The sequence below is a fragment of the Entelurus aequoreus genome, linkage group LG01 (assembly GCF_033978785.1).
Source record: "Entelurus aequoreus isolate RoL-2023_Sb linkage group LG01, RoL_Eaeq_v1.1, whole genome shotgun sequence".
Classification (NCBI taxonomy): Eukaryota; Metazoa; Chordata; class Actinopteri; order Syngnathiformes; family Syngnathidae; genus Entelurus; species Entelurus aequoreus.
The window spans coordinates 88,059,051-88,071,295 of NC_084731.1; the positions used below are offsets into that span (position 1 = coordinate 88,059,051).

Consider the following 12,245-nt stretch of genomic DNA (forward strand, 5'->3'; position numbering starts at 1 on the left):
GATTAACAATTATTTACAAACCTCACGTAGATTAAAAAAAGTGACGCAAATGAGCTTTTTTGTGTCTTTCTCGCCGTCTGAGGGTATAAATTGACAAACTTCTGAGTTTATGGCCACAACCTTCCAAGTGAGAGGCATGATTTATAATCTAGAATCAACTTTTACCAACTCAGAGGCGATGCAGCAGTTCAGTATAGTTGTAGCTGCATAAGCGAGTTAGCTCTTTGTGATCACGGCGCCACTAAAATAGTTCCTAAATGTTAGTGCTTATAATAACACTATTGCTAATACTTGGTTAATATTGAGGTCATGAGATCTAAATGGAGTATTGTGGCCGCTTTTTGGATGTTTTTAGAAGGCTTTGTGGGCGGTATAGAGTACTCCCATTAGCTGCTTTGTTAGCCACCCTGTACTTTGTGGATTGTAAATGATAGGCAAAATCACCAAAAAATGTGCAGTTCTCCTTTTAAAGTAGACTGTCTTGTTAATTCACATTTAGTGGCGATACAAAGGTGATTTGAGGGGTATTTCCATGCATAATGTAGGTCAGACTTGCTATGTCTGCAGCTTTCTTAGTGTTGTCATTCATCCAAGTTCCTAATGAACCCACAAACTGATTGCATGCTTGGGTCAAGATTGGGACATCAAGGAATTGAGGACTTTATTCCGTTTCACACCAGGACAGGCTGTGCAAGTCTGGCTTTGGAACTAACTCATGCTCGTTACATTCAGCTGAATGTAATCTTCCTTGACTTTCAGTGGGCTTTAGGCGCAAAACCAGATTACTGGAAGTTGGACTTTAGTTGGCACACTATGAGCCATTAATACTGTGGTATAATTGCAACATACCACATGGCCCCATGACCGACTGTACCCCACAGCCTCCAGGAATCTAACTGGGTCACATGAAAATGAAGTGTAGTTGTTTCAAACATAAACTTTCACCCACCTTTTCCCTCTCAACCTCCCCAGCTGGTGATCAGGGTGCACATGTCAGACGAGAGCTCCAAGACCATGATGGTGGACGAGAGGCAGACGGTCAGGCAGGTCCTTGACAGCCTGCTGGACAAGTCACACTGTGGCTACAGTCCTGACTGGTCTCTGGTGGAAACCATTAACGAGCTTCAAATGGGTACGAATTATGAATCAATTGTTTGTTTTTGATGGTTTGCTGGAGTTTGTTAGGTCAAGCTAAGTTTAAAAACAAAAGCTGTTGACTAAACTGTTGTAAAGATTAAATAAAAGGAAGATTAAAAAGTAGTAAAGTTTAATACAGTATTACCTCAACGGATGAGTGTAATTGGTTATGTGACGGAGCTCTTAACTCAAAACACTTCTATCCCAATTAAATTATTTTAAAAACAAAATTAATTGGTGCTCGGCCCACAGCACCGCATTTTTAACATGTAGCATGCCTTTTAATAACTTATAGGTAAGAAATATTTTATGAAAAACAATACAATAGCATGTACTACTAACAATTACAGTAGTTTTATGAGTATAGTGCAGGCGAGCAGGGATACGCTCCAACTGCATCACCAAGTTGGCTACACACCTGTCATGTTTTTGATGATTTAGTTCTTTAATTCAATGAATATCCTCCACTTCTTCTTCTCAGCACTGTCCTTCACACTCACTTTCTCCGTCCAATGGTTAGAAAACAAAGTTATGTCCACCTCCAGCTATAAGCTAGTAGGACCAGAGTTTTAGTCGGATCTTACTTGATTCACTGTGACATTTGCTATGCCAGCTAATGGGGGTGAGGCTTGTAACTTAGTTTTGCTTGCAACTTAAAGAATAACAACTAGTTGAGAGACCGAGACCGCTCTTATCTCAAAACACTTTTAAGTTGGGGCACTCTTAATTGGAGGTATCACTGTATACACACAGAAGGATACAAATAATACTAGTCTTAAGAATTAGCGTGTGGAGTATTTTACACTTTATTTTACACCATCCAACAACTAGATACATTTGCACACTACTGCACATAAAATATTATTGGCGAGTGTGACTACGTTTCCTTTTTTTTTTTTTGCTTGTCTTGGACTGATTTTTGTTTTAACCAATCTTATTAGTAGTTTTTTTAAATTTGCTCGCTCAATAACCAATTTCGGTTCAAGCATTTGTTTTATTGGAATGACAAAAGAAACGCCTTGAACCTTAACAACCAAAAGTTCACACATTAATCCTGGGATAAAGGCAAAGGAATAAACTTTGTTTTTTAATATCTAATGGTGTTGTGGTCCTACAGTTCTACCAATGTGTTCATCAATATCATTTTATATGTGCATTGCACATTCAGGAAACTACAAAAATGAATGTTGTTTTTAATTGCCTGCATGTTATTAGTATTTTTTGTTTGACAAAACCTAACCGGACAGAACAGGCTATGAAAATTATGCGATTTCACTGCCAGTCTGGCTTCCACTGGCATGACCAGCATGTGAGAGGCTTCACTCTGGAATTTAGCTTTTATAACGTAATAAAACATGGCTATTAGACAATAAACACTTGTGCAGTGGTTCTCCAACTTTTTTTTTTACCAAGTACCACCTCAGAAAAGACTTGGCTCTCCAAGTACCACCATAATGACCAACATTAAAATACAATAGTGTAATAGGCTTAGGTATTCATTAAAACCAAGATTTTCATTCATTCATAAATGAATGAGTAAAAAGCAAGGCATTATATTTTATATTTTTATATTTTTGGCCACTGTAACATGACATACAGTTTGAGCAGCAACACTGTGTTTGATAATAAGAAATAAAACACTGTACTTTAATTAAGTGATTATTTGGCGTTCCACGAGATGGAGGCCGAAAGAGTCAATAGTGATTACTCGGGCTGTCTCTGACGGCGTGACTCAGATGGTAGGGCGGTCGTCCAGAAACTTGAGGTTTCCTGGTACGAATCCAGCCTCCGCCATCCTAGTCACTGCCGTTGTGTCATTGGTCAAGAAACTTCACCCACCTTGCTTCCAGTGCCACCCAAACTGGTGTATGAATGATTATGGTTTTGCAAAAAAATTAACTATTCAACGGTTTGATTCAGAGGAGTCTGTTTCTACTATCAACCTCGCAGTCCAATCGTCGGACATTGAACCCCCCTCCGTGGGCGGAATCAGGACCACAGGTCGAACACGTAACACATTGTGCCACCGGAACTGAAATTGGACCCGGCGCCGGGGTGTAGCTCCAACGAGTTTTTTCAGGCACGAAGCCTCACTCCGGCTCCCGTATGGCAACAGTTACGATCCTTCTGTTGGTTCACCTACGAAGACTTTGTTACGTTTATTTCCTCTGGATTAGGGGTATTCAACTACAATTTAAATAAGTACAGAAAATGTCCTCAATCTAAATTATGATTTGTTTGGCCTAGTGGTATCTTGTGGGATGGATTTCCTGATCTGATTATCCATACCAAATGTCTATAAAAGCTATGCTGATCAAAATAGAAACCTTTCTTAGAAAACTGAAAACATTTCTTAACTATAGGTCCAGGTCTGTATAAGGCTTTGTCTGGCCGCGGTTCTCCAGTTAATGATCCCTGCTCTAGATAGTCAAGTTTGATCTTTTCCTAGCAAATCCTTAGTCGAAGACACCCCGAGTGATTACTATCGTTAAATCAGCACTAAGTAACTTTTCAACCTTCATAAAATATTTTCATAACTTTTGGGATGATACATCGACTTACCACTAGTTGATTGGCACCTCCGACTTGCTTTACAGCAGTGGTCCCCAACCTTTTTGTAGCTGGGGACTGGTCAACGCTTGAAAATTTGTCCCGCGGACCGGGGGGGGTTTTCATAAAGAAATACAATCATGTGTGCTTACGGACTGTATCCCTGCAGACTGTATTGATCTATATTTATATATAATGTATATATTGTGTTTTTTATGTTGATTTAATTAAAAAAAAAAAAAAAAAATTTTTTTTTAATTAAATTTTTTGCGCGGCCCGGTAGTTGGGGACCACTGCTTTACGGCATACGTCAGTCCCCCTTTCCCCATTTATTAAGAAGTCGATGCGAACGCCGACGTGGCGCCAGAAAACAAAAAGAAGAAGAAGAACACTTATGTGCAATTACTGCTATCATGGCCGAAGCTCCAAAACCACCAAAGAAACTAAAAGTTTTTTCTGAAGAGACAAGAAAACAAAACAGATTAATCGGATGCCTTGGCTGAGTGCCTGCTGGACTAGTAACTGACTTTCGATGCTCAAATCAAAATGTTAATGCTAATGTTAGCTATCAGAAATTTGTGTGGTAGCAATAAATAGCCCAAAACTTGATCGTTTCACTACTACTTCCTTCCAAAAAAAATCTCCCGCCAGTCTTTCTTTACTTTGTACCTGCATCCGCCCCCTGCATCTTGGTAGTAGCGTCATGTTTGTAGCGCAATCAAATATAATTTCTTGATAGTGTCTGCTATTTAACATCAGCATAGCCTGAAAGTTGTTAAGTGGGGCTTTAAAATTTCATATTTTACATGTTTGATGCAAATTCAATTGGTATCGAACAAAGACAAATACAATTTACGTGATATTCATTGCCTCATACATTGTTTGAGTTATTGCTAGGTCTAAATAGTAAAAATCTGCTCCCCAAAAGCCAGCCAAAAACAACACTAGAATGGCATTCAGAACACAGACCTCCGTCAAGGCCAATCATTCATTAACTAGAATCATCACCATGTCCCCTCTCACGGTGTAAAACAAAGGTTTGCCTTGGTCTACAGGTGAAACTAAAACAAATTGAATATCGTGGAAAGGTTTGTTTATTCCAGCAATTCAATCTACAAGGTGAAACTATTGTGTGACATAGGCTCATAACATGCAACTCAAGATATTTCAAGCCCTCTTCTTCTGATTTTGATGATTATGGCTTACTGTTTATTGAAAAACTTCAAATACAAAATCTCAGAAAATGTTGGGGTTTCAACTGTGGGGTTTCCCGCCATCAGTGTGTGGATGTGTGTGTGAATGTGGAAATAGTGTCAAAGCGCTTTGGGTACCTTGAAGGTAGAAAAGCGCCATACAAGTATAACCCGTTCATCATTTATTTATCATTCATCAACTGTAAGCTGTGATTGTACAAATAAAGGCTTAACATATCTCACTTTGTATGTAATGAGTTTATATCACATTAGTTTCACATTTATATTTGACAGTCAAATTATTTGAGTTTCACCTGCATGTCCAACTCCAGTTTTGGGGAAAATTGGTAGGTTTTAGTTTTTGAATAATCGTGTTCAAATGATGAAGAAAACACTCTTTTAAAACTATGTTAATCTCCTCTGTTTCTTAGAGCGTATTTTCGAGGATCACGAGAACTTGGTGGAGAATCTGTTGAATTGGACGCGGGACAGTCACAACAAGCTGATGTTCATTGAGCGCATCGAAAAATACGCTCTCTTCAAGAACCCTCAGGTGCCTGACTACAACGCCACCACACGTTCGTGCAGAGAGAGGAGATGGGTTGTATTTTTCATACCCTTCGCCAGCCTCTCTCTATGTGGTACAGACACAAACACATCTTTTATGCACACTCGAAGCCTGTATTGCTCAGAAAGCAAACAGGGGAGCTTGTTTGTGCTGGAGAGTTAGAAGTAGGTCGAAGCTCTAAAGCTAGTAAATGTGAATAATTCATTTAACATAAGACGTATTGAGCAACTGACTTTACGCTGCTTTATCCTTCCACTGCCTGTGCACTATTTAACTCATCGTCCTTGTCATTTCTAGAACTATTTGCTGGGGCGCAAAGAGACTTCTGAAATGGCAGACAGAAACAAAGAGGCTTTACTAGAAGTAAGATGATCACTAACTATTTTTTTTGTAAAGGATGACTGATGAATGTTGAATTATCAATTTTTAGGAGTGCTTTTGCGGAGGCTCTGTATCTGTGCCAGAGATCGAAGGTGTGCTGTGGCTTAAGGAAGATGGGAAGAAGTCATGGAAGAAGCGCTACTTCCTCCTCAGGGCTTCTGGAATCTATTATGTCCCAAAAGGCAAAGCAAAGGTCAGTTAGGCTTGGGTCACAAGATTAAAAACGACTGGAAATGGAAATGTCCTTGTTTATAACCAATTTGGAATTTCTGTGCACATTTGGTCTATTTATTTGTTCTACGTTGTTAAATGTTAGAGTATCAAATTTGAGCAAAAGACCGAATTGTTGAGATATTCAAATCTATTGACTAGTTCATTGACATGAACGATAGGTTTGTTTATATTTGAAGCGTGACAGTGATGAAACACTTTCATCTCAACCAAGGCAGAAACAGCGACAGCTTTGTTGTGTGTGTGTGCGTGTGCGTGTGTGTGTGTCTGTGTCTGTGTCTGTGTCTGTGTCTGTCCTCTGTGCTCTGACAAGAATGGAATGGACTTCATTGTCATGACACTTCAAAGTACAACAAAATGTGTTTTCAGTAAAAGCTGTCTAAGAGCAGACATTCATTCAATCTGCTGTGCTGCTGTAAGGAAAGGCTCACAGCAGCACAGCTTGTTTGTTAAGGACATTAGTGTTACGAGCTTTCTTGTCTACAAACAGCCAAAAAAAAGTTGCTAGATTTGTCGTGAGTCGCTTTTGAGAAAGAGAGTATATAAGGGGAGTTGGAAAGATTCTAGATTTAGTGAGAAAGTCGCCAAGTTGACAACACTGCGCTGAAGTGTGTGAGAAAAATAAAGACGCAAAGACTCTGCTTACTTTGCTATCAGACACCACTAGTTTAAAAAAAACATACAATTCAAGCACTTCCTCAAAAGTCAAGCCTTTCCTTTGTCTTGTCTGCAGGCATCGAGAGATCTTGTATGCTTCCTACAGCTGGACCATGTTAATGTGTACTATGGTCAAGATTATCGCAGCAAATATAAAGCTCCCACTGACTACTGCTTGGCTTTGAAGGTAAATTAGTGTTCCTTGTACTTTTGGGCGGGGTGTGTATGTTGTGTTTCCAATATGTCACTGAGTTGTCTTCAGTCAGGTACTAAATAGTGTTTTTTTGTCTTGCAGCATCCACAGATCCAGAAGAAGTCGCAGTATATTAAGTATCTGTGCTGTGATGATGTCAGGACTTTGCACCAGTGGATAAACGGAATTCGAATTGCAAAGGTAAGCCTGAGCTTCATTTTTTGTGTTAAAACAGAAATGTACAACACCGCTGTTGGATTATGCGCTGTTTCTTTGTCTAGTATGGGAAGCAGCTCTATGGGAACTACCAGGAGGCCATGAAAAGAACCGAGGCAGCCTACGATTGGTCCTCTCTGTCCACCTCTAGTATCCGATCAGGCTCCAGTTCTGCAAGCATACCCGGTAAGTCATTTTCTTTTTCTCAAAAATAACTTTTGATTCTCAATGTTTTTTCCGTCCTTATTTGCGCCTCCAGAATCCCAGTCCAATCATTCAGGCCATTCAGACAGTGGTGTGGACACAGGATCTTCTCATGGTCGTTCCCAGAGTGTGGTGAGCTCCATTTTCTCAGAGGCTTGGAAGAGAGGCACTCAAATCGAGGAGAACACCAAGGTACGATCACTCAGTGTGTGATCTCCCTCTTTGCTGCTGAATCTAACACCACATCCGCTTTTAACAGATGCGAATGGAGGCGTCCAGAGGGGCCACTTTGCCGCACGCTACCCACAGCCACCGCCATCACAGCCAGCATTCGGTTGACCACCCAGCTTTGACACCTCCTCCTCAGTCTCATCCCCACCAACAGCATCAACCACAGGGTGTGGAGCAGCACATTTCCCCGCCGTCGCCTCAACAGGCCCAGCAGCCTCTGCCACAGTCGCCTCAGCGCTCACAGCAACCTCCTCAACAACAGCAGCATCTTCACGCCATGAGCAACTACAACCATATGCCCCCTCAACAGCCACCAAACCTTGGCAGCAACTACAGCCACTTGCCGCCAGCAGCACTGTCACCACAACAGCAGCAGACGCACTCAAACTACACCCAGGTACCATCCCAACAGGCGCCACACCCTGGGAGCAACTACAGCCACATACCACCACCACCCTCACTCCAACAGCAGCAGATGTACTCAAACTACAACCAGGCGCCGCCTCAACAGGCGCCACCACACACAGTCAGCACCTACAACCAACAGCTGCCACAAAGCGTGAGTAACTACAGCCCGATCCCTCCCCCGCAGCAACAGCCCGCCCCTGCACCCCCCCCTCCTCCGCCGCCGCCGCCACCCCCGCCGCCGCTGCCACCTCCAGTCCAAAACGTGTCGCACCACTCTCCAGCTCCCACCATGTACAAGTTCAGCACCATAAACAGGCTGCAGAACCAGCAATCATCTCTGGCTGCCAATCACCGCAGGATGCCCACTCACCTCCATCCCCAGAAACTTTCTGCATCTCCGGCGCCAACCAAACCAAACGTCAACCACATCGCAGCAAGGACAAATGTCCCGCCGCCACCCCCTCCCCCACCGCCACTTTGTATGCCAACTCCTGGTTCAGCCATGGCAGTGTTGAAGCTCGGCCCTCCAAATCCGGGCGCCCTCGCTGCCTTTATCCCGCCAACCAAAGGGGGGGTATTTCCACCCCCTCCTCCGCCACCCCCGGCTGCACCTGGTCCAGTCAGCCAGTCCACCTACAACATTGGGCTGAAGCGTGCACTGAAGGATAGGTTTCCTAGCCCACCACGGGATCTTTTGTCTGCAAATGGAGATCTTGAAGAGTCACCGACTCCCACCCCTACACCCCCACCGCCACCTCCGCCGCCGCCACCTCCACCACCCCCTCCTCCGCCTCCCCAACAGACCTCCGTGCCAGTCCAGTTCCCCCCTCCTCCACCGGCAGCACCACCCAAATCCTTCACACCAGGGTTTGTTCCCAAACCGTTGTCACCTGTCTCACCCTTCCCACCTGCTCCACCTCCTGCCTCCATGGGTGGGCTTCCACCGCCGCCACCACCCCCTCCTCCACCTGGCCCCCTTAAGAAGCAGTTCAGTCTCCAGACAGGCTACACCTCCAGCCAACCTCCGCCAACGCTGCCCAAGCAGCACAGCCTGTCTAAGCCCCCAGGTGTTTGCACAGGTACGCCCCCTGTAACGTCATTGGTCAAACAGCTCACGAGTCAGTTTCCGGGGGCTTTAACCCAGGTAGCCCCTCCTCTCTCCCCGCCTGCAGTCAAGTCCAAACCAAAATGGCAGCCTGGTGGTGGTCAGCAGCTACAGTCTCCAGAGTTCCCTCCCCCTCCGGACAGCGCCCAAGTCCACAGTGGTGGTTTTCCTACCCCACCACCTCCACCCCCAGCTCCCTTGGCCACTGCCTCATGCCCAGCACCCCCGGCGCCTCCCCCTCCACCTTGGAACATGGGACCTTCTGGCAACTGCAGTCTGGTAGGTAACAAACCTCCTCCCGCCCCCCAAAGAAACTCTAGCATCAAGTCCAACGCCTATGAGGAATCTAAAAGAAACCTGCTCAGTAAATTTGCCCCCCAGAGTAACACTCCTCCATCCTCCCCGTCTCCCACTGCTGCATCCACTGGCTCTCCATCAAAGGATCCCTCAGGGGGTCCCCCCGCACCCCCTAAACCCGGCAAGCTCAACCTGTCTAACCTTCCCTTGGCTCTTCAAGCCAAAGTGAGCCAGGCTAAACAATCTGGTGGCGACTTCCCCTCCCCGCCACCTGATTGCGCCTACTTCCCTCCGCCGCCGCCAGCATCTGAGCTGTTCCCGCCTCCACCTGCTCCTGGTAGCGATTCCCATAATGGTGGCCCTCCCAGAGTGGCTGTGGTCAACCCCCAGCCCCAAGCTCCCCCTCCTCCTCCGCCGGTCTCTTTTATCAATAACTCTTCATGGGGTAAGAACTCGCTTAAAAAGACTCCTCCCCCAACGCTGGTGCGCCGAAGCAACACCACGCCAGAGCCCCAACCCCTCTCACCAACACCACAAGTCCCTCCGCCCACCTCACCAAAGGGCAGCTCAGGACAGCCCAACTTTCTAGAGGACCTGAACCGGACCCTTAAGCGAAAATCCGTGGGTCGGCAAGGCAAAATGGACCCTGCTGGGACGATGGATGACATGGCGCTGCCTCCGCCACCGCCTGAGCTGCTCCCTGAACAGAGCAACGGAGGAAGTGGCGGCTACATGTCTGGTAACATCTCAGGCTATGCAACGCTGCGACGAGGACCCCCACCTGCGCCACCAAAACGGGGGGACGGCACCAAGCTTACTGGAGAGTGTTGAAAAACATGTGAGAATATTCCCCTCCTTGTTTTGGGTCATAACAACCAAGTCTGTAAATACAAAAAGATGGTGGTTCACATTTCTCAAATGCTTGGCTTTCTAGATCTGCAAACTTTTATTAACATTTACTCATTCTTTGTAGCGCAGGTTTTTCAGTCTAAACTCTTAAAGGGGTCCTATCTTACATTTGCAACTTCTCAGACTGATCTTTCAAAGGTTGTTCTGCGTGATGTGGAATTGTCGAATAATGAAGTTGGGGTGTTTTTAACTTATCCCCGCTTTCATTTTTATGCCACTCCTAAATATCGGGTATGACAAATTACCCAATTTACCATTTTTTCTTTCTGAAAAATGACAGCCAGAAATAGTTTTTTTCATATTTACTGTTTGCTGATATCCATTAGCACGTAACGTGTGAGGGATGACCAATCGCAACAGAGTAGGCGTGGTCTGGGAAGAAGCTGCGGAATCCGAGCATTTCTTGCCAAGAAGAGAAGAGTGCAGATTTACCCTGTTCACAACTATTTAGTGTTTGGCACACTCACTTGCTGTATTGGTGCTGCACTGATACTGTTGGTGCTTCATAATGGCGCCATCTGCTGGACTAAAAAAGTCACCACATTTGACCTGAAATAAAATTAATAGCGAATATAATTATTATTGTTTTAAATATTCCACACGTGTAGTTATACAAAAAGGTATGTGAAGCCGACAGAAGCGTTTCCCGATGAACACAGTTTGGTGTGTTGTAGTCAAACGACACAGCAGCTGTATTGGTCACGTAACTTTTCTTAAAGTGACACACCGAGAGACACAGTCTTTGTGTTTCATAATACTGTATCGTTTGACCCATCTCTACCATTTTATAAAAATACTAGAGTGACCCGCTGGGATCCAGTATGTCTTTATGAGCACGATAGGACCCCTTTAATGATAAATCCCATCTTGTGCACCAAGCATTTCAACACAAATCAAAATTTGATAAATTCCAAACTAAGTATCCAAGCTTTGACTGGAAAGAGGAAAAATACTTTGTTCAGGCTGTAGATGGGGAGTGCATGTGTTGTGTGATTGCTGAGCATGTGCATACATGCAGTATGATAGCGAGGTGCAGGTATTGTTTGCTTTTGTGTGAAATTATTTAAATGCTAAATTGAAGTGCTTGGTCAACGGTGGTTATGGAATGTATATTGGAGGTTAACATGAGTTGTTCACACCAACAAAAGGTCAAAACAGACTTTCAAAGATGCGGTGTCTTAAACATTTCTAGATGGTCTCATGACAAAAGCAAAGAAGGAGGCCTTATTCTTTAAGTCTTGCACAACGCCGATGAAGGAAGGAGTGTTTTTTTCTCCAGGCTCAGCAGCCTGGATGGAAATTGCTCTTTACTATTTTTAATCTAATGCAAAACTTGCCATGGACTTATTTTAAAATGTGTGTTGTGGAGTGTGTTTTTTTTTTTTATACATTTGTACAGTTGCTGTAGCTGCTGTTTTTTTCCATCGCCCCCTGCCAAGTCACAGGACCACAACCCAGGAAGGAGCCGCAAAGCAACATGTCAGCCCGCTTAATGTACAGCGCATCAAATATGTAGAGAACAACAAATGTGACAGACTTAGGACTTGAATGTTGCACTCATATTAGTGTCTGTTTCTTGTCTCATGGCCTTCATTTTGCAAGGTGCTCGTGCTGTTCTTACATTTCAACATGTATCAGGATGGCGCTTATATTTACACTTTCGAAAAATTAAATGGATTACAATGATTGTATTTTATTTTATTGGTCTTTGATCTGAGGGGAAAAAGAGTTGCATACAGTTGATTTTCTTTTCTTCTTTTTTTTTATACCCAGCTCATTTGTGGAATATCATTTCTTTAAAAAAAAAAAAAGTATCACAGTCTTGAACAGGATGTTTGCTACAGTTCTGTGTGTAAGTTATTGATGTGCTCATGTGGGACCTAAATAGTTGCAGACTGAATACATGTCATTGCATATAAATCCAAAATTCACAATATAAATGTTCAAACCATTATCTGTTCTGAG

The 12,245-nt window shown here is 43.9% G+C and overlaps 1 protein-coding gene across 4 annotated transcripts in view; it reads left to right on the forward strand.

Moving 5' to 3' along the window:
- Positions 1–12,231, forward strand: part of raph1b (Ras association (RalGDS/AF-6) and pleckstrin homology domains 1b) — a 64,089-nt gene extending 51,858 nt beyond the window's left edge. For all 4 annotated transcript variants that reach the window (XM_062060281.1, XM_062060299.1, XM_062060309.1 and 1 more), the window contains 9 exons: positions 973–1,132; positions 5,312–5,433; positions 5,746–5,811; positions 5,879–6,022; positions 6,794–6,904; positions 7,013–7,111; positions 7,192–7,312; positions 7,386–7,522; positions 7,590–12,231. In XM_062060281.1, coding sequence (XP_061916265.1) covers positions 973–1,132; positions 5,312–5,433; positions 5,746–5,811; positions 5,879–6,022; positions 6,794–6,904; positions 7,013–7,111; positions 7,192–7,312; positions 7,386–7,522; positions 7,590–10,202 — 3,573 coding nt within the window. In that variant the 3' untranslated portion in view covers positions 10,203–12,231. The remainder of the gene's footprint in view (positions 1–972; positions 1,133–5,311; positions 5,434–5,745; positions 5,812–5,878; positions 6,023–6,793; positions 6,905–7,012; positions 7,112–7,191; positions 7,313–7,385; positions 7,523–7,589) is intronic.
- The last annotated feature ends 14 nt before the right edge of the window (positions 12,232–12,245 follow it).